Source organism: Haemaphysalis longicornis, unplaced genomic scaffold (genome assembly GCF_048455015.1).
Source record: "Haemaphysalis longicornis isolate Haplotype H1 unplaced genomic scaffold, Haemaphysalis longicornis Haplotype H1 scaffold_7, whole genome shotgun sequence".
Lineage (NCBI taxonomy): Eukaryota > Metazoa > Arthropoda > Arachnida > Ixodida > Ixodidae > Haemaphysalis > Haemaphysalis longicornis.
The window spans coordinates 64,155,116-64,183,093 of record NW_027526422.1 but is presented as its reverse complement, the minus strand read 5'-3'; the positions used below and the strand labels follow the sequence as shown (position 1 = coordinate 64,183,093).

At 48.5% G+C, this 27,978-nt stretch overlaps 1 protein-coding gene across 1 annotated transcript in view; it reads right to left on the bottom strand.

The window, feature by feature from the left end:
- Positions 1–27,978, bottom strand: part of LOC144145822 (uncharacterized) — a 310,476-nt gene that overhangs the window by 65,141 nt on the left and 217,357 nt on the right. Inside the window, exons 7-40 of the mRNA XM_077677578.1 lie at positions 27,286–27,408; positions 26,578–26,832; positions 23,620–23,742; positions 23,089–23,211; positions 22,877–22,999; positions 22,240–22,359; positions 19,997–20,128; positions 19,457–19,582; positions 18,708–18,830; positions 17,952–18,221; positions 16,919–17,047; positions 16,688–16,795; positions 16,468–16,590; positions 16,108–16,236; positions 15,768–15,902; positions 14,880–15,137; positions 12,881–13,009; positions 12,608–12,745; positions 12,265–12,369; positions 11,706–11,819; positions 11,147–11,284; positions 10,964–11,044; positions 10,406–10,531; positions 9,711–9,833; positions 8,713–8,778; positions 8,506–8,616; positions 8,267–8,383; positions 8,007–8,132; positions 6,965–7,087; positions 6,189–6,395; positions 5,056–5,187; positions 4,303–4,386; positions 4,094–4,216; positions 104–3,610 (exon numbers count right to left, since the gene is read on the bottom strand). Coding sequence (XP_077533704.1) covers positions 104–3,610; positions 4,094–4,216; positions 4,303–4,386; positions 5,056–5,187; positions 6,189–6,395; positions 6,965–7,087; positions 8,007–8,132; positions 8,267–8,383; positions 8,506–8,616; positions 8,713–8,778; positions 9,711–9,833; positions 10,406–10,531; positions 10,964–11,044; positions 11,147–11,284; positions 11,706–11,819; positions 12,265–12,369; positions 12,608–12,745; positions 12,881–13,009; positions 14,880–15,137; positions 15,768–15,902; positions 16,108–16,236; positions 16,468–16,590; positions 16,688–16,795; positions 16,919–17,047; positions 17,952–18,221; positions 18,708–18,830; positions 19,457–19,582; positions 19,997–20,128; positions 22,240–22,359; positions 22,877–22,999; positions 23,089–23,211; positions 23,620–23,742; positions 26,578–26,832; positions 27,286–27,408 — 7,950 coding nt within the window. The remainder of the gene's footprint in view (positions 1–103; positions 3,611–4,093; positions 4,217–4,302; positions 4,387–5,055; positions 5,188–6,188; positions 6,396–6,964; positions 7,088–8,006; positions 8,133–8,266; positions 8,384–8,505; positions 8,617–8,712; positions 8,779–9,710; positions 9,834–10,405; positions 10,532–10,963; positions 11,045–11,146; positions 11,285–11,705; positions 11,820–12,264; positions 12,370–12,607; positions 12,746–12,880; positions 13,010–14,879; positions 15,138–15,767; positions 15,903–16,107; positions 16,237–16,467; positions 16,591–16,687; positions 16,796–16,918; positions 17,048–17,951; positions 18,222–18,707; positions 18,831–19,456; positions 19,583–19,996; positions 20,129–22,239; positions 22,360–22,876; positions 23,000–23,088; positions 23,212–23,619; positions 23,743–26,577; positions 26,833–27,285; positions 27,409–27,978) is intronic.

Sequence of the window (27,978 nt, the reverse complement as noted above, 5' to 3'; positions counted from 1 at the left end):
TTTTCAGGCAGTGCAGTTTTTTCCCTCGCTTTTATTTTCACTAACGCCACCGAAAAAAGCTCAAGCTTAGACAGCTGCGCTCCTAAAAGTTCCTCAAACTTACCCATGCAGAAATCGTTGACACACGCCTCTCCGATGATGCAGCCACTGCAGACAGCCCTGCACCGGTTTGCAATGCATGACAGGCCCTTGGGACAGGATCCCGTGCACGTGACCACCGGCCGCTTGCAGCCGATAATAGGCGTCGGGTTTCCAGTGAGGCCATCGGGGCAGTTGCAGCTAGCCTCATGGTTGCTGACCTTGCAGATGGCGTTGGGACCACACAAGCCCTTGATCTCGCACGGGTTCTGGCACCGATTCTGTGAGCAGGTCTCGTCCAGCTGGCAGTCACTGTTCTTCCTGCAGCCGACCTGGCAGTAGCCGGCACTGAGGCAGGCTTCTTTTGGCGGGCAGTCCGAGTGGGAGAAGCAGGGAAGGACGCAGCGGCTGTTGATGCACTTCTCGCCTGCAGCGCAGTCGGTTTCCCGGGTGCACACCAGCCGGCACTGCTCGTCCACGCAGGCGTAGCCAGATGCACAGTCGTGGTCGCTGAGGCAGACAACCGACTCGCGACTGCAACCAACGGAAGGGTCTCCCCGGAAGTGAGGTTGGCACTCGCAGGTGGCGGCGTGGCCCTCTGCTCGACAAGCAGTGTTGAGGCCGCACTTGAAGTGGTCACACGGGTTCTGGCACATGGGCTGACCGAGGCGGTCGGGGTAGCAGGCCAGGTGGCTGGGGCAGTCCCCGTTCCCGTGGGGGCAGGAGTTGGGGTGGCGGCAGCCCTGGCGGTACGGGTCCCCGATGAAGCCATTGGCGCAGATGCACTCGTAGCCGCTGGGCACGTCGATGCACTTGGCCGAAGAGTGGCACGGGTTGGAGTCGCAGTAGTGAATCTCCTCGCACCGCACCAGGGCGTCACCGGTGTAGCCCGGCCGGCAGTGGCAGATGCGCTGGTGGTTCTGGGCCACACAGCCGGCATTGACTCCACAGCCGTCCACGCAGGGGTCCTCGCAGTAGAAGTTGGGGAAGCAGGCCTTGGTGATGTGGCAGTCTTCGTCTTTGAGGCACTCGACCTGCTTGCAGCCTTCGCGTTGGTCGTACGGGTCGCCGATGTACAGGCCATTGGGACAGGTGCACTTGGGAAGGTGGTTGTCGACAACACACACGGCTCTGGGGGCACACTTGAGGAACTTGCAGCCATCTTGACACCGGCGCTCACCGTAGGCCTCGTCGAACTGGCACACTTCATTTGGATGTGGGCAGTCGGCGTGGTTGATGCACTCTGGTTCCGGGATTTTCTGGCAGCCTCCTCTGCTGTTTGGATCTCCAGTGTAGCCCTCTCGGCAGCTGCAACGGCCCTTGTGGTTGAACGCAACACAGTCTGCGTCAGGCGTGCAGCTGAAACTGATGCAAACCTCGGCGCACTTCATGACACCAACAGTGTTGGGAGTGCAGGCCGAGGACGTTGGGCAGCCGGTGTGGTTGCGGCATTCGTCGTGCTCCCGCTCAACGCAGGCAAGCACATTTTCTCGGTCTCTGACGAAGCCATGACGGCACTGGCATTCATAGGAGTGCTGCCTTGGGATGCACAGACTGTTGGGCCCGCATTTGTTGAATTGGCAAGCGTCGAAGCACCTCTTGCTGCCTGTGTTGTCTGTCCGACAGACATCAGTGAGCCTCCTGCAGTCTTCGTCGATCTGGCATTCGTCTTTTGGCCGGCATCCGTTAATCGGGTTGTCCGGGTCTCCCTTATAGTCCTGCAGACAGTGGCATGATGGCCTGTGGTTGTGCACGCGGCATACAGCATTGGGGCCGCACTGTTTCTTCTCACAGGCATCGATGCACTTGCCGCCGTGAGCGCAGATCTCGTGGGAGGCACACTCATCGTCGGAGGTGCAGCCTTCAGCGACAGGCTGAGTAGGCAGGCAAGCGATGTGAGGATTGAAGGGATCTCCCTGTGTTCCCGGAGGGCACGTACATTGAGCCTTGTGGTGTACTCCCGAGCAGAACGCGTTGGGTGCGCACTTTTCGTACACGCACACGGGGACGCATTTCCTCAGGCCAGTTGTGTCCGGTCGACATATGAGGTCCTCTCTGCAGTCGACGTCGACCTGGCATTCGTCTGGAATGTGGCAGCCTCTGACCAATGGGTCCCCAACCAGGCCCGGTTTGCAGACACAGGTTGGTCTGTGGTTCACTGCTTGGCAAATGGCTCCACTAGCACAGTTGTGCCCTTCACAAGCATCGTAGCAGTCGTTCTTGCCGTCGAACACCCTCTTGCAGACGGCAATGGATGGGCAATCGTTGTCCCTGTAGCACCGCTCGGGCTGGCTGTAGCATCCGTTTTCTCGGTTGTACGGGTCTCCGACAAAGTTCTCTCGGCACTGGCAGATGGCGATGTGGTTTTCAGTGTGGCAGACGCTGTTCTGACCACACAGTGTAGTGGTGCAGCCTGGAAGACAGCTCTTGATGCCGTTGCGGTCAACTGCACAGATCTCGTCGTCCCGACAGTCACTGCTGGTGCGGCATTTCGGAATAGGGGTGCAGCCATCCCGGACGTCATCAGCGAGACCCTCAAACCCAGGCCTGCACTCGCAGCTGGCCTTGTGATGGATCGTGATGCAGTCAGCGTTTGGACCGCAGCGCCTGTCCCAGCACGGGTCCGTGCAATTCCGTACTCCGGCGCGAGTCAGCAGGCACACGGCAGATTCAGGACAATCGTTATCATGCTCGCACAGGTGTCGCATGCAGCCCCTTCGAAGGTCGTGGGGATTTCCAGCAAACCCTGGAAGACACTCGCAAGTGGCCAAGTGGTCCATGGCGATGCAGTTGGCGTTCGGTCCGCACTCGTAGTTGAGGCAAAGCTCGATGCAGTCCTTGATTCCCACGGGTGTCACCTTGCAGACCTCGTAGCCCTTGCAGTCGATGTTGCTGTGGCACCGGTCGCGTGCTATGGGAACACAGCCCTGAGCCAGGTCGCCGGGGTTTCCGTAGTAGCCCGTCTGGCATTCGCACACCGGCCTGTGAAGCCGCCCAATACAGTGAGCATTGGGACCGCAGCGAGTCTTGATGCATGTCCGGGTGCAGTTCTTGATTCCTCTCGAGTCGGGCAGGCAGCGGTCGCTCTCCGCACAGTCTGCGTCTTGCACGCAAACGTCGAGCAGCGGCTGGCAGCCCCTGACGCGGTCGTTGGGATTGCCCAGGAAGGAATCGCGGCAGACGCACGTGGGGGTGTGCTTCTGTCCCACACACCTGGCGTTGGGTCCACAGGCGTGTCGCAGGCAGACGTCGACGCACTTGTTCCCGCCCGACTGGTGCCGACAGGCTTCGTGTTCGAGGCAGTCGCGGTCGATGGCGCAGTCATCGGGCACCTGGCAACCAGCGCCGTCGTAGATGAAGCCCGGCAGACACTCACAGATGGCCTTGTGGTCTTCGCCCAGGCAGACTGCGTTCTTGCCACAGGTCTTGTCTTCGCAGACGTCTCGGCACTGCTTCACACCCTTGGTGCCAAGTTTGCACTCGAAGCGCTCGCCACAGTCCTTGTTTTCCAAGCACTCGTGCTGTGGTTTCGCTGCGTGCGAAGAGGAAGCAACAGTGAGACGATTTGTCACTGGGTGTGTTGGAACAGTTTGAACAAGAAACAGGAATAGTTGATGTAAAAAGCACAGCTTGTTACAGAAGTGAAATTTCAGCAACAATCATTCATGAGAGGAAATCAACACATTGCTTATATAATAAAAAGTTTACTCCAGCCGTAATGCACATGGCACACCAAACTTCTTCGGCTTTTAGTGTCACAAGAATCGTTCCCGACTAAGAAGTATCTAGTGAGCAAAATAATGTGATTCACACACATCTTCATCATGTAAATTTGAAAATTACAGCATTAAGGTTAAAGGCAGGAGGTAAGGAATTAATGTATGTTGTCCCTATTCTCGGCAACAGCTATAATGATATCAGTGTTTTAGTTTTGTCTCTTAACTCCCCGAAAAGCAATGCACAATGTATAAAATTGAGTTACGAAAGAAGTAAACATGGCAGTGGAATTACTTACTGGAGCATCCCCGAATGAGATCATTCGGATCACCGTAGAACGACTCTCTGCAAAGGCAGGTCGCCCTGTGGTTGATGGCTTGGCAAACGGCGTTGGGACCGCACTGAGTGTTGATGCAAACATCTACAAAATGCCAAAACAGCAACGTCACAAACCGTGCCAGCAAAAAATGAAGAGTGAGAGATGCGACAAGTGGACATTTCACGCACCTTGGCATTTACGTGTGTTGTCCTGGCTGATCACACAGGCCGCATTGGGATTGCAAGCGTCATCTGTCTCGCAGACAGTTCCAGCTGTTCGAGAGAAGAGAATCACCATATAGTGAAACAGAAACGTGTCTTCGTGTAGTTGCATTAGGTTATGGAAGTTCAACGTTGCCCACACCCAGTTCGGTCAGCAAATATAGTCCTGCTTGTACTGCCACACATCTGTACCATTTTGCTACCAGGAACAAAAGTGTGGCAGACGTAATTTCAGCTATCAAAGCTAATTTCTCCACTGTCAGGAGCTCCATGTTTGAAGACGATATTTCTAAGTGAAATGCATCAATTACCAACACAAACTAGTACGCATTGAGCCACTAGGCAGTCGAGAAGTGCCATTTGATAGCTGAAACTGCATCCCGCAGAGTCTTGCTTCCCATAGTGTGTACAAATGAACGTCAGTGAATTTTTCGTGATGTGCAATGCAAATTGTATGCGCCATAGATTAGTGGGCGATGAAAAAAGAGTGGGCCCTGCCATCATAAAAGGCCGCCCCAACCAGCACTACTACTGCTAGACTGCACACCTCAGCCCCCACACCCCCAGCTCAGTTTGCGCTCAAGGATATCGCTACACTGGTAAAACACAGTCCGAACTTGCGATCATAAACCATTAACGTTCAGCATTTGCTTCTTACATCAGCCACCCTGTGAACAACTGTCTGCAAAAAAAATATAATAATAAAAAAGACACGCTTGCCTCTTGGTGGTGTGCAGCCAACGTCGAGGTCGCCAGGGTCACCTTGGAATCCCTGCAGGCACTGACAGACACCAACCCTGTCCTCCACAGTGCAAGCGGCGTTTGGTCCACACACCCTGTCTTCGCAGGGACCTGCGCACAAATTAGTTGCCGGTTTATACGGAGGGCAGGATTTGGTCAGGAAGATTGGGAGTGACTGGCTGACCACACTAGGACAACGATTTAAGCCACAGAACTTCATGGTACCCAGTAGCATGCACATTACAAATTTCCGCATCGGTGATCAGACACTGCGCGTAAGATAACGTTTTCAGACCTAGACATTAGTAACATGGTTATGACGTAGAAAATAGTTATCGAATGGAAAACATGACACTACAGTCCACTAATTTAAGTCCTGGCAAGACGAGAAAATTCGATGGGTTTATCCAGGGTGTGTTATAGTAGCACGGACTGACTTGACAGAAACAAGTTTTCGAATCTCCCCTTTGCCTTTTAATTATTTGAAAATTAAATTGGCCAGGTACCTTTACTAAAATGTTTTTCATTCAATTTTGTTCGCATTAAAATACTTCAGGAATGTTTTTCTTGCAATAAAAACAGAAGGTTTGGGCTGTTTTGCTCCCATTATTTTTTTTTTTTTGCCCGTTATTTTTATTCTTGAGCTTCCCTTTTGATTTGCTTTCAGTGTGTAAGTAAATACGTAAAACAGATATCCTCATCATTGCCAGCTGTCAGATGTCCGCAGCGATTAACAAGTCACCTCCCAACAATGTCCGCCTGTTCTGAGTCAGCATCAGCCAAATCCATGCACTCTTCCCAATCTTTGGCTCCCCGTTGTCAACCCTGCAAGTCTCAACATCTGCCCAGCTCTACTTTACAATGGCAATGAGTGCAACCTCTAGTAGTGCTCAGTGGCCTATCTATGTTTTTATGGACTTTACCAGGCGCTAGAGCTGTTCAATTTTCAGTTTCAGACCCTCAACGCAGACTCCTCGAGAAGCAATCCAGCATTTGTTTTTCCTATGTATCTGCATGGTGTGCAGGATCCTCAGACTACCCCCGGCTACCCGCGTGCCCCACCGACTGCACCGGTGTACGAGATGCATACCAAGCGCCCTCCCCCAACTCACGGATGCAGTGACGACGGTTGTCGATGCCAGGCACACAGGCGCTCAGGGGCCCGCAGTCGTGGTCGGTAACACAGATAACTGGTGGGATGGGTGGAGTAAAGGTGGTGGGTGGCAGCACTGGTGGGGGTGGCACGTCGCCGCCCCCTCCACCCGGCACTGGGGGCTCTCGTGGACCTCCCGGAATCACCGTGCCCGGTTCCTGGGGCGCTGTGCGAGAACAGGGTGTCAGCCTGGGTGCCCTTTCTTTCTTTTTTTGAGGCTGGTATGCACTGATTAGTGCAAATACTTACAAAGTATGCCACCTCTGGTGCAAAAGGAAAGCATGAAATGACAAAACTTGTATTTCAGGCACGGATGTGGATGCGTAGCACTGGGGTAAGATCGTTTTGAAGTAAATAAGAAAGACCTGTATCTTCTTTTCGTGTGTATAAAGGTATTTCGTTAAATTACAAGGCAGGAAAGCACATACACTCAGTTGTGATTTGAAGCTCTCAGCCGTAAGTTAGGGAAAAAGAATTAGTACATATAAACTGCACTGCACTAGAAGGGGGTACTAAATTTGAGATCCAATTTGGGCTTTGCGCTTGGTTGAAAGTTTCAGTTCTGATGTCTAGGCAAATACAGGCGTGCCATGTTAAGCATACAAGCAGTGACTTGGAAACCGGAAAGTGCTACAAATAACTGCACTGTAAAATGCCTTCAGGTTTTGTCCCAACCAGTAGACGCGACCAGTTCAAAAGCTGCTTTGTGAGAAAAGAAAAAGAAAGTGAACTTACCGCAAGCGAACAGTGGGTTGCCAACCATTCCTGGCGGGCAAATGCACTTGAAGCTCCCAAAAGTGTTGATGCAGCTGGCTTCAGTACCGCAGACACTACCAGTTCCAAGGCATTCGTTGATGTCTGAAACAATCAAGAACATTAACAATAAACTGAGACAAGGCGAGGAATTTACAAAACTGTTACAACCATGCTGTCACTCCAATGAAAAGTTTACTGTTGCCTGCAAATGTTTTGTGCTCAGACAGGTACAGATATATCTGCAAAAAACATCATGCTATGAACTCAGAATACTCAAGAATACTACAACATCCACGTGTAAACATGCCAGAAAATGAAAAAAAGCTTGAAATTGAACATTTAGAATGATTAACATCCATTAAATGTATACACAAAGCTTTTGCAAAAATGGTCGTTTGAACACAAAATGTTGCTGAAAGTCTATTACTTTTATTAGAATTAGCAGAACCTTGTGGAACCCGGTAAAACTGAAATTGTCTTACGACAGCAGCAAGAGGAATCATGCATATTCCTTGTGACACCGTGACTTTCTTGTAAGTTTTATATGAGGGGTACCCATGTCATGACAGCAACAGCATGTTGTGAATGTATGCACAATGGGGCATGTTTGAAAAAAGGAAATTAAAAAAGCTTCTTGGAGTTCTTTTTCTCTGACACCTGGACCCATGGTTTTTTCCAAGCAGCTAGGCAAATGAATGCGCTTTAAAAACAACAAGCCAAAGGAGTGGGAAGCTGGCATTATAAGTGACAGAACAAGAGTTGGAACTTCACACTTTTTTGGAGGTCGTCATAATGAAATAGGCTGTATCGAACAAACGGGCACAACAAATTAACCATCTTTCCCTTTTATGGCATTGGCAACAGACGTGTTTTATGGATTTTATGGAGCAATGCTTAAAATGAAATAATTACGCTCTCCCCTTAACTTTTTCTCCCAATCTTTACCTGTAGTTGAATTGTGCAAGCAATCCATGAAACTTGGAAGACGGTAATAAAGAGGGGGAAAAAAGGAGACACATACCATCGCAGCGCGTGAAGGGGTTGCCCTGGAGACCCGCTGGGCAGCGGCAGTCCATTCTGTCACCCGACTCGATGCACAGGGCGTTGGTTCCACAGCTGATGGCAGTGCAGCGCGGTTTGTCTTGCGCTGCACAGTGACATGGCGCAGCTTTACATCACTGCATAACACTGCTGCACTGTAAATGTGTCCCCTGCAGGGCCGTTGAGTGTGACGAGGAAGTTGCATAAATATGCTCAATGCGACACACGAATGTTACTCACTGCAGCCCGTGTAGGGATTGCCGTAGAGACCGGGGTTGCAGACACACTTGTTGTGCAGTGCGTACATGCAGTGGGCGCCGACCCCACAGCCGGGAGAACACGCGGGAGGCAGAACAGCTGCACGTGAAGGACGCAAGAAAAAGGAGAGTTAACACCAACTGCTACTCTCGTGGACACTTGCGTACGTGAATGAAAGAACACGACATCCCAGATATGGGGAGAAATGATCGTTCACTTACGCGGCACGCACATGACCTCCGCGTTGCCCAGGAAGTTTGGAAGGCAGACGCAGCTGCCGGTGTGTTCATCACAGCGCGCTCCGATGCCACACTGAACATTCTCACACCGATCTGGAAGAGTGAAAGGAAGGAGAAATGAGATTGCGTGCAACTGGTAGTGTTGTGCAACAGCCTTGCACAATGGAATAAAAGGATTGGTCAACACACCTATGCAGACACCGCCAACACACTCTTGCCCTTTCTGACAGGGTCTGGACTCTGAACAGTGAGATTCTGTGGAAGAGAAAACAAAAGAGAAAAGGAAAATCAGAGCACTGGTTAGGGGTGTTTAAAAAGCTTGAGGCAATCGCTATCACAGTACCTATGCAACCACGTAAGTTGTATAGCTATAATAATAATAATGCTGTAATGACAACTGCATGTTACTTTATAAGAGCTTAAAGCTTTTTCAGAAAAGTCAAGCTGTTCGGAGGACCAGCAATGTCTTCAGTGCATATGTTAGTTATCACGTGACAGTTAAGTGTAAGGGATTGCTTCTAACTCGCCACAGGACATGATACAGGCCACTGGCCCCTGACAAAACGACACGGTCTATGGAGATTACCTCATGTACTAGTTGTACAACTAGTTGTACATTAGCACGTCTCATTAAAACTAATTGTAACGTGAGGATGTAAAATGGTGATTCAATTTTAGCTTGCAAAACGGAACTCCAAAGCACCTCCAATAAACAGAGTAGGCCTGATGCTGCCGTCTCACTCAGTGGTAATTCCAATTTAAAACAATTTCCATTTAAAAATATTTCACTGTATAATGCAAGTGTCCGAGGAATAAAAAGGCACTTTAAGGACCGCTGAGAAATGGCCAACTGACTAAAGCTGGTCAGCACTCCACGAGAGCTTCGAGCTCTACAGCAAGGCCTAAAGTGCAAGGCCTTGAGCTGTAGACGTGCAACAGGAGAAGAGTAATATGATACCGAACAAACAGTAGTAACATTCAACCCCAAATCTGCATTCTCGGAGTTGCTTTTAGCAGGGTAAGTATTACTGCTGTGCAGTGCTCTTTTTTTTTTTTTTTTGCGCACACTTAGTCTATAATTTCACAGCAGCACCAATCAGTGATATCGTCCTCATAGCAAACAGTTTCACATGATGGAGTGCTAAAGGATGTACAAAGCAAAGAAGCATTCAAAGAAGCGTTCATACCGGGTGAGCATTCTCCTCCTTCCCATGGGTTTCCGATGAATCCTTCGAAGCACTTACAGACGCCTTCGTTTCTCGAGTTAACGATGCAGTGTGCATTGTTGCCACACCACACCTTGGCGCAGGCTAAAAACAAACAGAAAGAAGGGAAAGGCCATCTTTCACTGCGTGTCTCAGGCAATCGATTTCCAGAGATTGCTAAACGAAAATTCTCCAACTCCCAATCTGACAGCAGATATGAAAAGGCACATGTGACATTGGGCACGTCGATCTGAATGACAAGTCTATCCTTATTTACACAGAAATGCGTTTTTGTTGGATTGCCAGCTGAGAAATGTTTGTTTATGACTAACAGCATAATCATAATCAAGACATCGGACAATGTGAAGCAAGAAATGTTTAGAGCAACTGGCTGTCTTTTCAAGCTGTGTGAACTGCCTGTAAGTAACGCAGTTATTAAAAGAGCCTAAAAAGCATCAACGAACATGAAATGAAAGACCGTACGCTAAACTTTGTTTTGAGCCTCCGTGCTTTTACACTAGAAGTGACTGTAATGTTAGGAGGGTGCAGAATTTTTTTCTCCACACTGGCTTTATTTGCGCTTGCTCCTTTGGATGGGGCCAGGGGACCCAAGTGAAGTCTATTGCGTTACATCAGTACTGGGGGCCCAGGGCAAAGGAAGAACAATGCCAACTTACGTGATCGGCACCCTGCTTCGAGGTCGTAAGCATCGCCTTCATAGCCAGGCCGGCACCAACACGTTGGCTTATGGTCCTGGGGTTCGCAGTAGGCATTTGGACCACACTCAGATGTCAGGCAGGGATCTGCATAAAAAGAATGCATACCATCAACCAGTAATAAAGACAACTTAAAAAGAATTATTTATTCCATAACAATAGAAGGCGTGACAGTACTCGGCTGCTAGAAATGTATATGCCTTAAGTTTCACCCTGAACAGGTTTGCCAGCAAAGATATGGCTATCCCGGCATATAGAACAAACTAATAAGTGGCTGCCACATAGAAATTTACAGAAATAATAAAAAGAAATACGACACAATACTATGAATTTTTATCAAATAGAAGTCATTTATACACAAGAAGCATAGCACTACACCTAAACTTTTTTAATTTCTGTAAAGAGGCCCTTCATGCAAGTACAACAGAACACCAAGTAAATCAAACTAGGGCAGACCTCAATGGCACTTTCTGCACTGTTTGTTCTATTTTACCTCAGAACGCCGATAAGAAGACTTACCAAAGCAGGTGGCGCCCTTTGCTTCGCAGACAGCATTGCGGGGGCATTGGTCGTCCGACTTGCAGCCAATTGACCCCTGACCTGTGGTGGAGGGTGACCGCGTGAGGGAGTCAGACTCGACGTAACACCACACTGGTCACATTAGAAACAGAAAGCAACAACTTTAAACTTGATTGTACGCACATCCAGTTCCAAAGGCATCGCCTGACGTTCCCGGCGGGCATTCGCACTGGAAGCCACCAATGACGTTGATACAGACGGCGCCGACACCGCACGGGCCGTTCGGGTCGATCGGAAGGTTCGACGTACATTCGTTTATGTCTGCAAAGCCAAAACAAAGAAAAGCATGCTTGATCAGTTAAGATTTTACAAAGCATAAAGTCAGGCTTGGAAAGAGAGAGAAATCAATTTTTTCTTGCTTAAATTAAGAGAAAAAATGGTTACATTTAAAAAAGATTCGCTCTTTACAACTGGCAACATTTCATGAGGGACAGAAAAAAAGGCATCAAATAAGGAACTCGGAAATCTCAATACAAGCCAATACGAGAAGGCAAAGGTGCGAATACTTAGTAAATTTGATCTTTTACCAAGCGCTGCTACGACGCAGAATTAAATATAGTCGATGGAGTCTATGAAATTTTAAACCAAGAGAAACACCCACTTGCATTGCTATCACAAAACTGAAAGTATACAAGCAAAATTAAGTATATAAAGGGATGAAAACAGAGGGCAGGAGTCTCACCCCAGCAGCCAGTCTGAGGGTTTCCAGTGCATCCAGGGTTACACTGGCACTGCGGCCCAGCCGGTGTGATGGCACATGTCGCGTACTGGCCACACTGAATCCAAGCACAAGGATCTGCATGATGAGAGGAACAAGCCCGTCAGACACCACTCTTGTTTGACCGTCACTTCAACAGCGGAAAAATGCTTCTATACTGTAAATCTCTAGAGCCAATGCATTACTTAGCAGTGCATACATGTCGCATGTCACTTTTGCTTGCTTGCTTGGTTTCTACAATGTAGAAAGCAATGTATAAATCTCTTCACCCCTATTCAGCACAAGGACCTAAAATACAAACTGCTTTGAAAAAAAAGTCTGTAATCTTAGGTGTGTCTTGTTGCATAGGTGAAGGGCTACACACCATGTCTATTCTGTCCAGCACATAATCTGATGCTGTGGCTGTTTATGTTGATAAGTTGATAAGTTTATGTTGATAACTCTAACAGCTAAGGTAAAAAAAAAGAAGAGAGGACAACTTGGGAGAAAGTAAAGCCTCTTACGTTTCTGTAGTGACACGTACCTTTGCAAGTGTCGCCTTCCAGGATGTATGGTGGGAGGCATTGGCACTGTCCCTGGACACACTTTTCGTTGGACGGACAGTCTGGATCATTTCGGCAGCGAATGCCTTAAACAAGAGAAAGTGTCCGAAATAAATCACTTTTAAAACTAGTAAGACGACAAGACAAGTAATGTACACAACTAACTAAGACTAATACAACAATTTTAGACGTTCATAAACACTACAAAGAGGTCAGAGAAAGTCTGCTGAAGTTGAGCACTGTGCATTTTTCCTCACAGCAATCTGCACATTCTTTTACTTTCATTTTTTGTGGTTTGACAGAAATAGGAATAGAAGAGCTTACGGATGGGAGAGCAGCCTTGGCGTGGATTTCCTGTGTACCCCGGTGCACAGAGGCACTGGTAGGTTCCCAGTGCGTCCCGGCACTGGGCATTCTGACCGCACGGAGACCACTCACTGATTTCTTCGCACTCATTAATGTCTGAAAAACCAACGAAGAATTTTTTTAGCTCCACAGTGAACCACCACATTGCTACAACACTGATTCAACGACGTCAATTCGAATTCAAGAACTCGATGAAACGTTCAAATCCACACTGCCGATGCAGTGACTTACTTCGACAGAACCCAGTGGCTTCCAGTGTGAATCCCTTGGGGCAGATACAGAAGCCATAGCTAGGCCCAGTGAAGATGCATTCCTGGTTTTCCGGACACGGGTTTGTGGTCGAGCAGTTTCGACTAACCACTGTGTGCGAAAAGTGAAAAGAGAAAAACAAAAACATTGTAATTGGTACGCGCAGTGCTGGGCAGTGATGATAAGCAGCATAAACATGACATCCACGTGCGACAGGTAACGAGCATAGTAGTGCCTTCTAGCCACACATTTCATTTTGCATCATAGGGGAATTCCTAGGGACAGGTTTGCAAGCCATGTATCAAGCAACAATGACTGCACAAAGTGAGTCACGGATCTCAACAAGCATTTATAATTTAATAGCAAATTGAGTTATCGATTCCAATCGATAAGAGCAAAAAAAAAAGTACCGAGGCACACAACACTGTGCTGTAAGAGCAGCCTGCAACAATTTACAACCGACTATTTGGAATGCATTTTGAGGTAAAGTCCACTGCCCCAGGAATCTCCTCCCACGAGAATTATAAAAATCTGTTTAGCATCACCGTCGATACGCACGATGAAAAATCACGCATAATTGTTCCCTCTCAACTTGAGCGCAGACTACGCGGCGAAGGCTGCGTGCTCTCTCCCAGAGAGGCGGGCGGCTGGTGACATTCTCTTCAATAGCCTTCGATATGTAATGGGCCGGAAAGTTTTCTCTGTTTCTCCACAACACGGAATCGCCTATTTCCGGTGCTGTAGGAGCAGTGCGGCAATTCAGGCATTGGTGCCTTCTTGTGGGCTATCCAACTGTTGTGTCTTTGGATACCTGCTGTCGCCACCATGCATTTTGTCGTGCAAATGACCCAGCTCTGCGAGCGCTGGGTCCATTGCGAGCGCTGGGTTCGCAGCTCCAGCTATTGCTTTTTCACGTACACGCCATTTCCAGAACTCTGCTTGCTGGAGCCAGGGCAACTCCTACGTTTGCAAGCGCTCTCTCAGGCTCGTACGGCATTTTTGAAACAACAAACACTGAGTAGTCAGGTTGTAAGTGAAGTCCTGAGTTCGTCACACTGACTCCGCGCACACTTGAAACACCAAAACCGTTAAAATTGTATGTACAGGTTACAGCGCAGGTGAGGTTGGTGCACAGCACCACCGACGACGGCGGATTGTACGGGAAATACGAGAGGAAAACATCTTTTTTGCCATTTTTATGATTTTGACTGTGACGTCAACCAGCAACAGCCTATAGAACAGCTACCGCCGAAATGACATAAATTAGGCGCTGCATGGGTTGCATAAGTAGGGGAATGAATAGGAGGGCGGTTATTTTCACACATCTTTCACAGCGATTTGCAAACTTTCCGCTTGGCGTGCTCGTGTAATATTTGGCTCACATATGCCTAGCACTGTACAGTAAAACCTCATTACAAGAGACACTCAAGGGACCCAAGAAATGTGTCTCTTGTATGCAATGTTGCTAACATGGCGAACATAGGAAAACCAACCAAACCGCCTTCATTCAAATGTCTCTTATAACCAAGTGCCCCTTGTAACCGTGTCTCTTGTAACGAGGTTTTACTGTAATCTAAAGGTCGCGCAGGTGGATTTGCACTGCTCAAAGAGTGTTGCAGGGTCCCTTTAACGTCCCCACTTTTTCTCCTGAAATTTCATGAATCAGAAATACAATTAATAAAGAAGTGTGCATGGCACCAGCATTATTATCTGCAAATAGGGACCACATTAAAAAGTGGTGCCTTGCTTTTAAAGAACTTCGCAATCGTCAATCTTAAATAGCAACTGCTGTGTCAGCTACCATCTAAAAAGGTTACCACACTTTCAAGTACTGCTTCAGCATAAGCGTATTTAGATGTCACTAAAGGCTCACAGCTCAGCTCCGCAAGCTCGATTCCCGTATCCCCGTAATAGCGACCTGCATCCCTGTGGAACCAACCCACTTCAATTCGAGAGGGATGCGGGGAGTGCTAGTACTCACGGATGCAGTACTCTCCCTCCCGCACGAAGGGGTGCTTGCAGCCGCAGGTTCCTTTCTGGTATCGGTCCTTGATGCACAGGGTGTTCCCAGGACACTCGTTGTCCTTGTGGCACTCAATTTCATCTGGGTAGCAGGCGGTGTAAGCGTCACCCACGTGACCACGCGGGCACTGGCAGAGGTAGCTGCCCTCCAGGTTCGTGCAGAACGAGCCCAGGCCACAGGGGGAGCTGGTCTTGAACTCTGTGCACTCGTTGATGTCTGCAGAGGGGGAGTTTTGTTAAGCTCTACCCAACTGAGAAAGCGTTCTGGTCATGATAAAGACCTCAAAGAGGGGGAAAGGCCAGGAGTGAACAAAAAACAACACGGCAAGTCAGGTTTGTAAATAATGTTTTTGCAATCCTTGATTTTCAGAGGTGACTGCAGACTGGCTAGCGGTAGATCGTTTATGAGAAAATTAACTGCACAAAGCACGCGAGTCACAAATGGAACAGGAAATGAAGGAAAAAATAGTCTCGGCAAACATTGCGTGCACCGATAGTGTTGTATTAGCTGTATTTACAAAGGTTGTTAGTAGTCATGACAGGACTACAGGAAATGCATAAATAATTACTTTCCTTTCAAGTGCTTCTTTTTGTACGTATGTAGCAAAACGCTGGATGTCTACTTATAAACATGCTTGCATGGTAGTACATGCATAAATATTTTTTTTTGCATAAACAGAGTGAGACAAATGCTTTTGGAAGTTTAAATGAAAGGTGCCACTAAAATGGATTGTTATCAATGACCTGTCCAAACAATATTTGCCGTGGAAATTCTGCACCTTCCTGTCCTACGCATACCACAACTTTTGGACATTTTTTTACAGCACTTGACATAGGATCCACTTACCCCTGCACCGTGCAATAGATGTATCGTAAGTGAAGCCTCGCCGACAGACGCACTGGCTCCGTCCATCAACTGATATGCATTCTTCATGAGGTGGGCAGGGTCGAGCTGACGAGCAGCCGTGGATGATTTGTTGTTCTATCGAAATAAATGCAACAAGCAGGAACTGGTCAGTAATCGCACAACAATGAGAAAGAACGGTCTTCCGTATTCAGGCTAGCTCTACTACAAATCCCACTCGGTTCCTTATAGGAGGAATTTTCAGTCTGATGGCTGCAAGTACACTAATGCCACAGACTGCCTAGGAGAAAACAGAGGTGTCAAGGGTTGTAGATGACGTTACCTTTTGCCAAACATCCCCTGAAGGGGTCGCCTTCAAATCCGTGCGGGCACACGCATTCAAACTTTCCAGGAAGATTTCGGCAGAGAGCACCTTGACCACAGGGTTGGTTTCCAGCACATTCGTCGATATCTTCACAAGAAAACATACATACATAAACATTACAGGCAACTATTTTTATACAAATGATAAAGCTTCATTTAAAATTTCTGCAGTTAATTTACTAAGATGGGAAACTGATTGCAGTAACAACTTAAGGCCAACATTTGTGGCATCCCAATCTGTTTCTTTTCAGTCAGAAACTGCTCGGTCACCGTGGAACTTAAATGGAAAAGCATGAAAGGATATAAATAGAGGACGCACCGACACATCCAGGCAGACTGTTGCTTTGACCAGTAAAACCGTGAGCGCACACACAAATTGGCTGCCCTGTGTGGTCAAGCTGGCACTTGGCGTGGGCACCACAGAAGATGTCTTCGCACGGGTCTGTTGAGAGGACAAATAAGACATATATGTAAGCGAAGCCGATTTTGTAAAAATTTTAATTTCAGGTGGTGAAAAGGCAGCAGCTGCCTTAACGTACGTCGGCAGTCGTTTCCGAAATTCGGCGACGGGCAGTAACACTGGTGGTCTCTGCAGACGGCATGGCCTGGACAGGCGTCGTCTCTTTCGCACTGGACGATTTGGACACCTGGGGGAGAGAACATATCGCCAGCAAAGGTTATGAAAACGGCCTAAGTTTCACTATTTTGACTGCTGCTCCCACAACTAGCGCAAATATACCACTGGTTGGTCTACCGCAGAAATTTCTTACATCGAACAGCCGGGTCTCCAGATGTCCCAGGGGGGCAGCGGCAGTGGTAACTTCCGGGTGTGTTGGTGCATACAGCTGATATTCCGCATTTTCCATTCGCCCCAAACGTCTGTGCACACTCGTTGATATCTGAAAGACGGCATAACAACGTACTAGTCATGAAATAGCGCCATTTTTTTTTTCAAAATACGGACGGATAGACACGTCGCGCATTAAACAATTATTACGTTCCTAACTGGGTCTTTCTGCGATAACAGGGAAACAAAGTTTGTTGCGCGGAAACGGGAACAAAAATCGTAGCTGCGAATGAAGTAGCAAAAAGTGCATCTCTTGCCATCTCAAAATCCAATGGCACCGAATGTAGTCAGGGTCTGTAGTATGTTGCGTTTTTTTGTCAGAGAAGAAACTAAAACTAAATAACCCAATCTAGGCGCACAGCGACGTATACTTGCGCTGCGCTCGCATCACACCTTTTGAACGATCCCGCCAGCCTAAGGCCGAACCAAAACTGGATCAGCGGGATCAATTGCGGCTAACAGGGTCGTTTATTTACCGGTGAAAGATAAATGCTGCAAGAAGGAAACGCTGAGCTGTGAAATCTAGCCATTTGAGGTGCAATGACTGCATTTACGACAGGAAAAAACATACGGCAAACATGCTTTCGTTTTTCTTTTTTTTACTGGATTGGATTGCGTTGGCTTGGATCCAAACAACAGGGTTGCTCAGTGTTTGCAGCTGCTTTTAGCTACTGCGTTAATGCTAGAAAATAAAGTTCTCTATTTTGTCTTCTTTTCGTTTGCCCACAAAAAGATAACCGAATTATAACTGACGTAGGATGAAGGGAACATTTTTGGAATGGCACATTTTGAAACTGCAGGCTGTAAGGGCTATATGGCACACGCTAACGGTCCGCTTATCGTCTGCTCCAACGAACAGCAGCTGATGCCAACGGGAAGCAAAAAAGGAAAAAAAGGTATCTCTCTCTCCCTCCCTCTCTCTTCCCAAGTGGTGCTGCTCCCTCGCGCACACTGACCGTGGCAGCGCACGCGTCCGTTGCCCGAGTATCCGGGCGGGCAGGAGCAGGTGAAGGAGCCCAGGGTGTTGGCGCACAAGGCTCCCTGTCCGCAGAGGCCCGAGGGGCCCAGCAGGCGCTCGCACTCGTTCACGTCCTCGCAGAAGCGGAACGGGTCGCCCGTGAAGCCCGGGGGGCACGAGCACCGGTAGCTGCCCGCCGTGTTGCTGCACAGCGCGCCCTGGCCGCACAGGCCCGAGGGCCCGTGCTGCACGCTGCACTCGTCCACGTCTGCGGCGCGAAAAGGAGAGGGCACAGTTGGGGCACCCCGAAGAGCTCCTGTCGAGCGCTCGTGATTGAACGGCGGCGAATTCCGCTACAGTAATTTTGAGCGCGTTCTTACCGGCGTTATTACGACGATGCGACCGGCAACCCTTATGGCCAAGACCTTCTCCGGAAGAGCCTTCCGTAAAAGGCTCTCCTGTAGATGGACGTGGCGATAAGGCGCGCCCAACCTTTTAATGCCTTAGCGATAAAAGGATGGGGTTAAATCGGTGGTACAGCTATGGCTCAGACTGGACAGCTTTCTGGCAATCAAAAAGCTAAAAAAAATGGTGAGCGATGAACGCGCAGGAATTTGCAAACGCTTGCTTCATAAGCTGCAGTGCACGGTCCACGGAGCACCACCCCGTGCCTGCTTATCAGGGCATGGGAGCTTTTCGTTTTTGAAATCGTGTACACGCGATTCCGTTTGGCAATGATGGCGCCCCTGCTCACCGATACAGCCGGCTCGGATGTTAGCCGGGTTGAAGGTGAAGCCGACGTCGCACACGCAGGCCGCCTCCTTGCCGTTGGCCTGGCAGCTGGCGTGCCGACCGCACTCCACCATGTCGCAGGGCGCTGCAGGTAGTTCGAAAGAAAAATAACTCAAATGAGGAGGCGCGGCTTTTAGGAACGCTTTCCCTATCCGCGCTTTAGAAGTGTCCTGTACTGGGTTCCACAAATAACATGGGGCCTTGTGCACCGAGATAGTGACACAGTGGGGCTCCTCGATTTAGTCTCGGACTGACCGGGGACTCCCCGAGAAGCAGTCCGGCATTCGATTTTCCCATGTATCCATATGGCTTCGGGGAATCCTCGGACTACCCGCGGACTATCCGCGGTGAGTCCGAGACTGTAAATCGGAGAGCCCCAATATGTATCGAAAACAGGGTCATCTAGCCGAACTGATTTCATTTCTCTAGAAGTAAAATAATTTAGAGGAGCGGGAGGGGTGCTGTGCGAGGAAGAAAATTTGTTGTTTACCAAAATGCAAGGATATACAAGGGTCTGTTCTGACCGTGCCCCCCTCCCCCCCTCCCTGACCGACCGGTACGCGACAGACAGCCAAAATAGTATTTTCATTTTTACCCTAAAAGCACGAAAAACAGCGCTACATAAAGGAATAAAATCGCGGAACAAGGGCTAAAGCTTGAGTGGGCTCGCAGGAGCGCTTTCATTCGCGAGAGCACGCGGTGCGCACTCACACAGGCAGGCCTCCTTGGGGTTTCCGATGAGGTGGTCGGGGCAGTAGCAGCGGTAGCTCCCGTCCGTGTTGGCGCACTTGGCGTTCTTTCCGCACACCGACGGCCCCGCCAGGCACTCGTTGATGTCTGTGCGCCAATAGAACCGGCGTCAGCCGCCGCCTCCGTGCATCTCGAAGCTACGCATTGCTACAATTAACGCCCATGAAGGCGAGGATGTCCAAGCCTGCGGGCACTGTGTTTCTTCTCGAAAAATCTATCGGCATATGCTCACTATCTATTGATACCTATTGGCTCTTTAGACGCTTTCGTCCCGTAACGATAAATAAATAAATAAATAAATAAATAAATAAATAAATAAATAAATAAATAAATAAATAAATAAATAAATAAATAAATAAATAAATAAATAAATAAATAAATAAATAAATAATCGAAACATGTCCCTTTCTTTCCAGGGGAAGTAAAAAAAACCGGAAGAAATTGTAAACAAGAAAATACTGAAGCATGGCTTCTTGGCGAGCTCGCGCGTCGGCGACGTACCTCTGCATCGGCTCTGCGGCGAGGCGTGTATCTTCTCGTATCCCGGCTTGCACTGGCACAGGAAGCTGCCCTCGGTGTTGACGCAGCCCGCGTTGCGGCCGCAGGTGCCGCGGGACAGGCACTCGTTCCGGTCTGGGAACATCCCAACGGGTGAGGCCTCGATCCTTCATAACTACTCACTTCGTCGTGAAACTGGAGTACCTAGGTTGCGTCATCCCAATAAACAGCTAATAGTAAAGCTATTTTCTCGAAAGAAAAAGTCTTGGCGGGAGCGGCGACACATGGGCTTGACGCACCGAACCCGCCTCCTGCGTTATTTTGATCGCGAATATATTGTGCTCCCCTAGGGAGGCCTGGGCTTACGCGCGAATCAGTTGTGCCTGCGGTGTCAAGATCGAAAATAACGCTAGGAATATCACCGGATACATACTGCGCAAGAGGACTCCCGCAGAGTTTCTTGAACAGGAGTACACATGCCGATGCATTAATACTTCAAGGCTGTACCGATTACAACGTCGGTGCGACGGAAAGCCCGTGATGGGCACGCGACGCATGAAATTCTTAAAAATCATTGACTCGTTAAACCTAAGGCGTTGGCTGCGTCAAGCTTCACTGCAGTTATAGTCATTTAGCAGTAAAGCCAGCTTGCCGTTATCATTCCTTAATTAGCGATTCAAGAATTAAAAATTGCAGTTACTCGTCGCTTTTCATAAACTTTTATTTTTAAAAATCACCAACATTACCTTTCTCTCGCTACGAAACTACTGGCTGAATGAGGAATCGGCAATATTGCATTAAGGGTCATGTGAAACCTTTATTCGCCTCTGGGTGCGTTACAACGGAAGGAGCCATTTCGACAGCGCATTTTGAATGGCACAAAACTATATGGGTCTGCCAGTTAAACGACTAAACATTAAAAATAATATAAAATATCAAGCTGAATCAATAGGATACAAAATTCCTCGACTCGATGCATACGAACAGCATTAAGACCGAGCGTTTGCTTTCTTTCAGGAGGGCTCTGCCGCTTTCATGCGTGCTCCGCAGTGAAACCACCGTCAACGAACGAAGGAAGACGGGTGTCAATGCTCTGGGCTCTCATCGATTATTTATTACTGGGGTTCTTAAACTATACAGAAACCAACATCATTATTAATTTGACGACCTCCTATAGCTCAGGAAAAATATTTATAGACTATAAAACAGTTTTCTTGCATTTTTATGCGGAATTATTGTGCACTTTTATTGTAATGTTTAACTTATTAGAGCGGTTAATTACAAGCCGCTGACTCTTTTAGCGTATCCTTGCATGGCGTGAACGACCTTCTCTTGGCGTAGGGAAAAATAGCCTGTCACAAGTTAGCCGGTGTCGCGTATGAGACACGTCGTGAATTTCGTCCGTGGGTCTGGTAATTCACGGAAACGGCAAACTTAATTTTGGAGACGATCTCATTTAGTGAATGCTTATCACCTGACCTTTAGCTAATTCTGCTATTTTTACTGCAAAGTGCTTATTAAGATATTCGCTTGAACATTAACGCATTAAAACTTTGAACAAGCCGGCCAGATTTTTAAAGTGACTGCCTGTAACATTGACAGTAAAGACGATTTTGCAGGCTGCCTGCATGGTGCTGCACTTCAGAAACTATCGCGGCGTTTTTTAACGAGGACACAGCAGAGATGTGTCCTCAATGACTCTTCATCCCTGATTTCTCGTCATTCAAAAAAGCCACAACGGTTTCGATGTTGTTTCGATGTCCACCCCACTGTTTGATTGAATCGTATCATGTTATCGCGCTCTTCAAGATTACCCGCAAAAAATCTGCCAGTGACACCCCCTGGAGTGAAAGCCTGTTAAATGATGCCCTCCTGGTTCCATCTCTTCCACACATTTGTAAAAATACACAACATAAGAAAGTTCTACGCTCGTTCCTTGTAAACACGACATTATATCGGTAATAATGAAGATAAAGACTGTAACGCGACGTGGCGTGAACAGAACAGTGTAAACACATGCTACACCGCGCGCCTGTTAAAACCACTCCGCGTCGGCTGGGTGGGCGAGCGCTCAAGGCCGCGAGAAGTCAGCGGGTCAGATGACCTGCTCTCCTCTCAAGGCCACCCCCGCGCGCATCCTTTACAAATGATATCTAGCGTGCAGATATAGGGCATAAAGACAGCCGCTGGTGCTGCGCTATAGAGTTACAAGGAAAGCGCCTTTGCGCGTGCGCAGGGACGCTCACCTATGCATTCCTTCTGGTTGGGCGACACCTGGTATCCCTTCCGGCACTGGCAGAAGTTGTTGACGCACTCGGCGTTGGCCGTGCAGTCGTGAAACGTGTTGCACTCCACGCCCACGATGTCTGCGAGAACCGGCGGTGCGACGCGCGCGCGTTAAGGACCGCTCGGAATGAAACATGCCAAGCAGACTCAACGTGCAAGTGCTGTAATGATAGAGAATCCCAGTTGAACAGAATTCACACTGTAAAACTAATTATTTCGCTTCCCCGGTGTTGGTTAACGTAAAAAAAAGTAAAATAATGGAATGTAATGAAATAAAAGGTATAATGTAACGCGATAAAAATGTAAAATAATGCAAAAATACGCTCAAAATAAAATTTGGGCAATATACGCTTTCGAGCTTGCCTATATAGTTCCAGAAAAGGTGAGAGCCAATGAGGCTTGTTTTGTTAGCTGTGCTGGGAGCAGGAACTTCCTCACCCGTGCTTAAACAGCAATGTATACGTGCATTCATGGTCCATTTATTCCCCACCCCTTGCACGAAGGTTCATTCGTGGTTCCCAGAAAAAAAAATGGTTATTAATGAATTACACAACACTCGTGACGCGCGCGGAAAGCGCTAAAGAGCGCCCCGCTCACCCCTCTCGCAGGACTGGTACGCGTTTCCGGTGTAGCCCTTGGGGCACTCGCAGCGGTAGCTTCCGGGGCTGTTGTAGCACAGGCTTCCGATGGCGCAGGGATTCTGGGAGCACTCGTCGACGTCTGCGCAGGAGCAGGAGGAGGAGGGAAGGCGTTAGCACATCACGAAACGCCAGGTGATTGAGAAAAAGGGGGACGGCGATGGAGGTTACCGAGGCACTGAATCCTTGGGTCCCCAGAGTAGCCCTCCTTGCAGGCGCAGTGGTAAGACCCCACGTCGTTCAGGCACAGCGCGTTCAGGCCGCACGCCGTGGGCCGGGTGCACTCGTCCAGGTCTTCGTGTCGACGCCGTACAAAAAGAGAACAGAACGGGAGGGCAGGTGAAACGAGATGATAATAAGAGACAGCCAGTGTTTGCTGATCTTTTGCCGGAGGCTCACGGCCCGTCATCACACATCCGCTAAGTTGTAATGAGTCACCCACGCTGTCAAGCTACCGGAATTAACAGTGCTACTACAGTAGCCAAATCACAGCGTTCTGTCATAATCTGGGCTAACATTGGTACTGAGGTCCCCACACAAACACACGGCCACTGCTTCATTTATGCTGCACTAACGACCACGCGTTGGGGAACAAAGGGGATTTTGTTTTTCTTGGGTTAAAATTGAGATGTATATGGGCGCGTGGAGAGACGGACGCGATGTGCGTTAAATGCAGCCTTGAGCGCGTAGCAGGCGCCTCACCGTAGCATCCGGCCGACAGTTGCGCCTCGCCGATGTAGCCGAGCTTGCAGCGGCAGAAGTAGCTGCCCTCCGTGTTGGTGCAGTCCGTGTTGGCGCCGCACGCGTGCGGGCACTCGTTGATGTCTGGCCGGGAGGAAACGTCGCGGAGAAGAAGAATATCGATGTTGAATACAAGTACGGCATTGCCCAACAGAAAGCGAACGTTGCACACTACGGCGGGAGCAACGAATAACGAGTCTAGAAGCTCCTTCTCTGAAGCCACGAGTCTAACGATTTCGTTTTAATTTGATGACGTACAAAAAATTGTCTTACGCAGACATGAAGAAAAGCATGCATATAACGGAAACACAACGCCAAATTTACGCGGCGACAGTGAAGGAATTGAAAGGCAGAAACTTGTCCAAATGCGTAATTGTTGGATTTCATGCACGCACGAATCCGCACAGCGCAAAACAACAGATGTCCGTGTTTCTTTTTTCCGATTAGTAATTTTTTTGTCTTTCGAAGACGAGAAGCTTGGGAATTGTGAGAAGTGCAATGAAATAACTTTGACTAAAGAATTGTGACTGGAATCAATCATCATGCAGACCCCTAATTGCGTACTGTTTTTACTTACGGGCAACAATTATTTTCTGGAGGTCTAAAAAATAAATAAAAGTAAAAATAAAATTGACAACACATAAACGCAGCTTTGTATTCTTTTACGGATACCAGTACGAACCGAAAATTCAGCTGTCGAAGACTGGCAAAAATAAGTTTTTAGACTGATCAATTTCTACGACGTCATACAGATATAGTGGTTGCACAAGTGATAAATATTTACGATTAAAATCTAAATAAAATAGAAGGTTGTCACAGTACTAGGCATTACCTGCATGCTTGGTTCCTGGGAGTTTGCATAAAAGAATGAAACAAAGCAGAATTGGCACATGAAGAGTTGCTCCACGTCATTTAAGTCTTTTTACAGCTTCAAAAATCACCGCACATTAAAACAGGCAACCATTTACCGCAATAATATAACCTTGCCTTCTTTTTAGCGCTAAATATATCATCATCATTAACATTAACAACGACAGTCTGAAAAAGTGAGACTTGAATCTACAGTCACGCAGACATGCTTATATTTAGGAGGTTTAAAAAATGAGTAAGAATAGCAGGAAGAAAAAATAGCAACTCATAAACACGGCACTGTATTATTTACAGATACCAGTCCGAACCGAAAAGTCCGCATATATGCGTCCCAAAATTTACATTTAAATTCTCGGCCGCCATTCAGCAATAAAGAAGCTGCAGGGCTGTTACGAAGAGCTCGGGAACCCAGCCTCCTCGCCCCAGTTTTGTACGCAAGTCTCAAAAGAACAAGCTGTGGTGCAAGCTGCTTGCATCACGCGACTTCCTCGAAGCGTTGCTCAGAACGGCTCAGACGCGTCCGTCGTGTACAGGGCGGCGGGGGCGACAGAACAATGGCGGCAACATCAGACGCGCTTTCGCTTTCAAGCTTTCAACTGGTCGGTTGTCGCGCGCGGCGGCGGCTCCAATTAACGCGCGAGGAATCCCTCGGTTTCTTTGCGAGATCCCTTCTCTCTTTGTTCCTATTGTTTTGGAACGCCCCTCCGCTCGCAGCAGCCTTGGGCGGCAGAAAACACGACGGCGTGCGCACAGCACAACCGTCGTCCTCCGCGATGCGTGAACGCATGCGCGTCACGCCGCCCGAGGCGCCCAGTCCCTACCTCCTGTGGACATTTGCGAACGGCTAGATACCCCGCTGGCTGATGAGGACGGTACGGAATTACACAAATCTACGAGATTTATTTCTAGAGCGAGTTATCTGTACAAATGCTTCCGGCTCTTTTATATTCACTTCGGCTAGATTGTCTTCCCTTTTTAGCGGCAATTTCACCAGGATATACAGTTAAACCTTCGTTAAAACAAGACCCTCGGGATTTAAAACCGAACGAAACAGTACGAAAAAAAATGAAGGAAGCTGACACTAGCGCGTAAAACTTGAAGGTAGCGAAGATGTACGCAACCTTCACGACGATCAAGTCCATGATTGCAGCCGATCTGCTTCTTCTCCGCTGCCGCAACGACTTTTACTCCATCATTGTTGTTATAAGTGTGAGCTTCTTTCATTTTTTTTTTAAGTGGTAATCATTGAACTTTACGTTGGAGGGGCATACGCTATGACGTGTCTTTCTTCGAGCAAGTGTGTCGCCCCGATTACGGCGAACGCTGGAGTCTTTCTCGTTCCGAGCGAGAGTTCCCACGATTATGGCGAACGCTGGAGTTTTGTTTTTGGCCAATCTTGGCCAACTGCCTAAGTGGGTATGGTTGGCTTGAAAAACGTGCACCGGGGACGCTGGGCGGTAGCCGCGAGGAACGCACACACGATTGCTCGGCATTTTCTTTGTTTTTTAAACTGTTGGGCGGTCGCCGCAATCTTGGCTAATCTCTCTAAGTGGGTATGCTTGGCTTGACGAATGAACGAAGGGGACGCTGGGCGGTCGTCGGGAGGCGCGCACACACAAACGCACGAGCGCTAGGCATTTTCTTGGTTTTGGTGAACATTGGGGCGGTCGCCGCGAGGCCCGCGCTCACGTGCGCGCGCTCGGCAGTTTCTTGGTATTTTTAACTGCGGACACGAAAAATTACGATTCCTTAAACAGCTTCGCTGTAAAAACGGGACAGAGTAAAGAAACGACGTACACAAGCGCTTGCGTTCGTCGTTTTTTTACTCTGTCCCGTTGTATACGCCGTTTCGTTCAGAGATGTGCCACCTTTCCCAACTACAAACCTTGCTACAGAAAACTGACTTCGTTATGAGCGCTACTTCGTTAAAAGCTGCCCTCTATACACTGCAGTAGGAACCCCGAAACACTTCGAATAAAGCAGCATAGTTGTGAGGACGACACTTTATGCCTTCCCAAAGCCGGCTTCGCTGCTCGGCTCGACGCTCACCCTGGCATCCGAGCTTGGGGTTCCCGGTGAATCCTGGCGGGCACTGGCAGTAGAAGCTTCCGGGGGCGTTGACGCAGGTGGCGCGCGTGCCGCAGGGGAAGTTGGCGTCGAGGCACTCGTCCACGTCCACGCATCCGTGGTGTGCGCGGCCGGGCAGCGGCTTGTAGCCCGGCTTGCACTCGCACTCGAAGCCCCCGGGGGTGTTGTGGCACACCGAGTTGGTGCCGCACGGCTCGTTGCGGCACTCGTCCACGTCTGCGGTGCAGCGGCATTGAAACGGGAAAGCGTTGTTCGTAAGCAGCAGAACACTACCTGCAGGCGTAATAGGCTCAAAGCTTTTCTTGGTGAGGCGCTGGGTACTATGTGTGGCAGCAAGGCTGATACTTGAGGAGGAGGTGCTCGGGTGTGTTTAGCATGAAGTTCGAACCAACAACAACAAAAACGAGAACAGTATTAATATAATAACTAGAAGAAGAAACGATATAAGTCAACATTCAGTAGATTCAGCTTCAAAACTGTACAGGTATGACCTTCTTTTAGTAGTGCATCCCTGCTTCGTTTCGATAATGTGACAGATAACTAAGGCATTGCAAAAGCGCTTATCTCGACTAAAAGAAGCAATAGAAAAATCATAAGTGGTTCCTCATTTTTCTTAAATATCGGTAGAAATACTACAGTCGAACACTTTTGAGGGACGCGCGCACTCACCGTGACACTCGATGGTCGGGTCGCCCGTGTATCCATCGGGACAGACGCACGTGTAGCTGCCTGGCACGTTGTGGCACTGGGCGCGGAGGCCGCACGCGTTGGGGTCCTGGCACTCGTTGATGTCTGCGCGTTGCGACGAGGGGAGACGATCATGTAAACCCGCTATACTTATATGTATGCCCGTCTAGTCTGTACAACTGGCGGTGGCGTACACTTTTGCTTTCACCTCCTCAGCTGGGGAAAAGAACACCGCCCACACTATAAAGGTGGTCCTGCTATTGTCGGACATACACAGAAATAACAGACCGCACAAGTCCAGCAGCACACAGCATGCAGGCGCACTTATTAGTCTCTTATATTGACTCAACTTACACTAGGTATATATATATAGGTTGCACCAACTATGCTTTGACCAAGCTGTAAACACGCAAGCACGTACACGCACTCGTTCAGTACATCATGGATCATGAATTTTTCAATGCTGGTGGCAAAGATTTGAACTCTGCATCTGATTTCCCCGTTATGACACTTTAATTTTATGTGAATTACAAGTAGGGATACTACATATGTAGTATCGTGCGCAGGAAGAACATATGTATTGCAAACGTTGATTACAGCGAAGACGACATGAACATCCGTATCCGGACGCACCACCAGTGGTTGCGTACCAGGGGCTATGTGCCAGCTACTGTC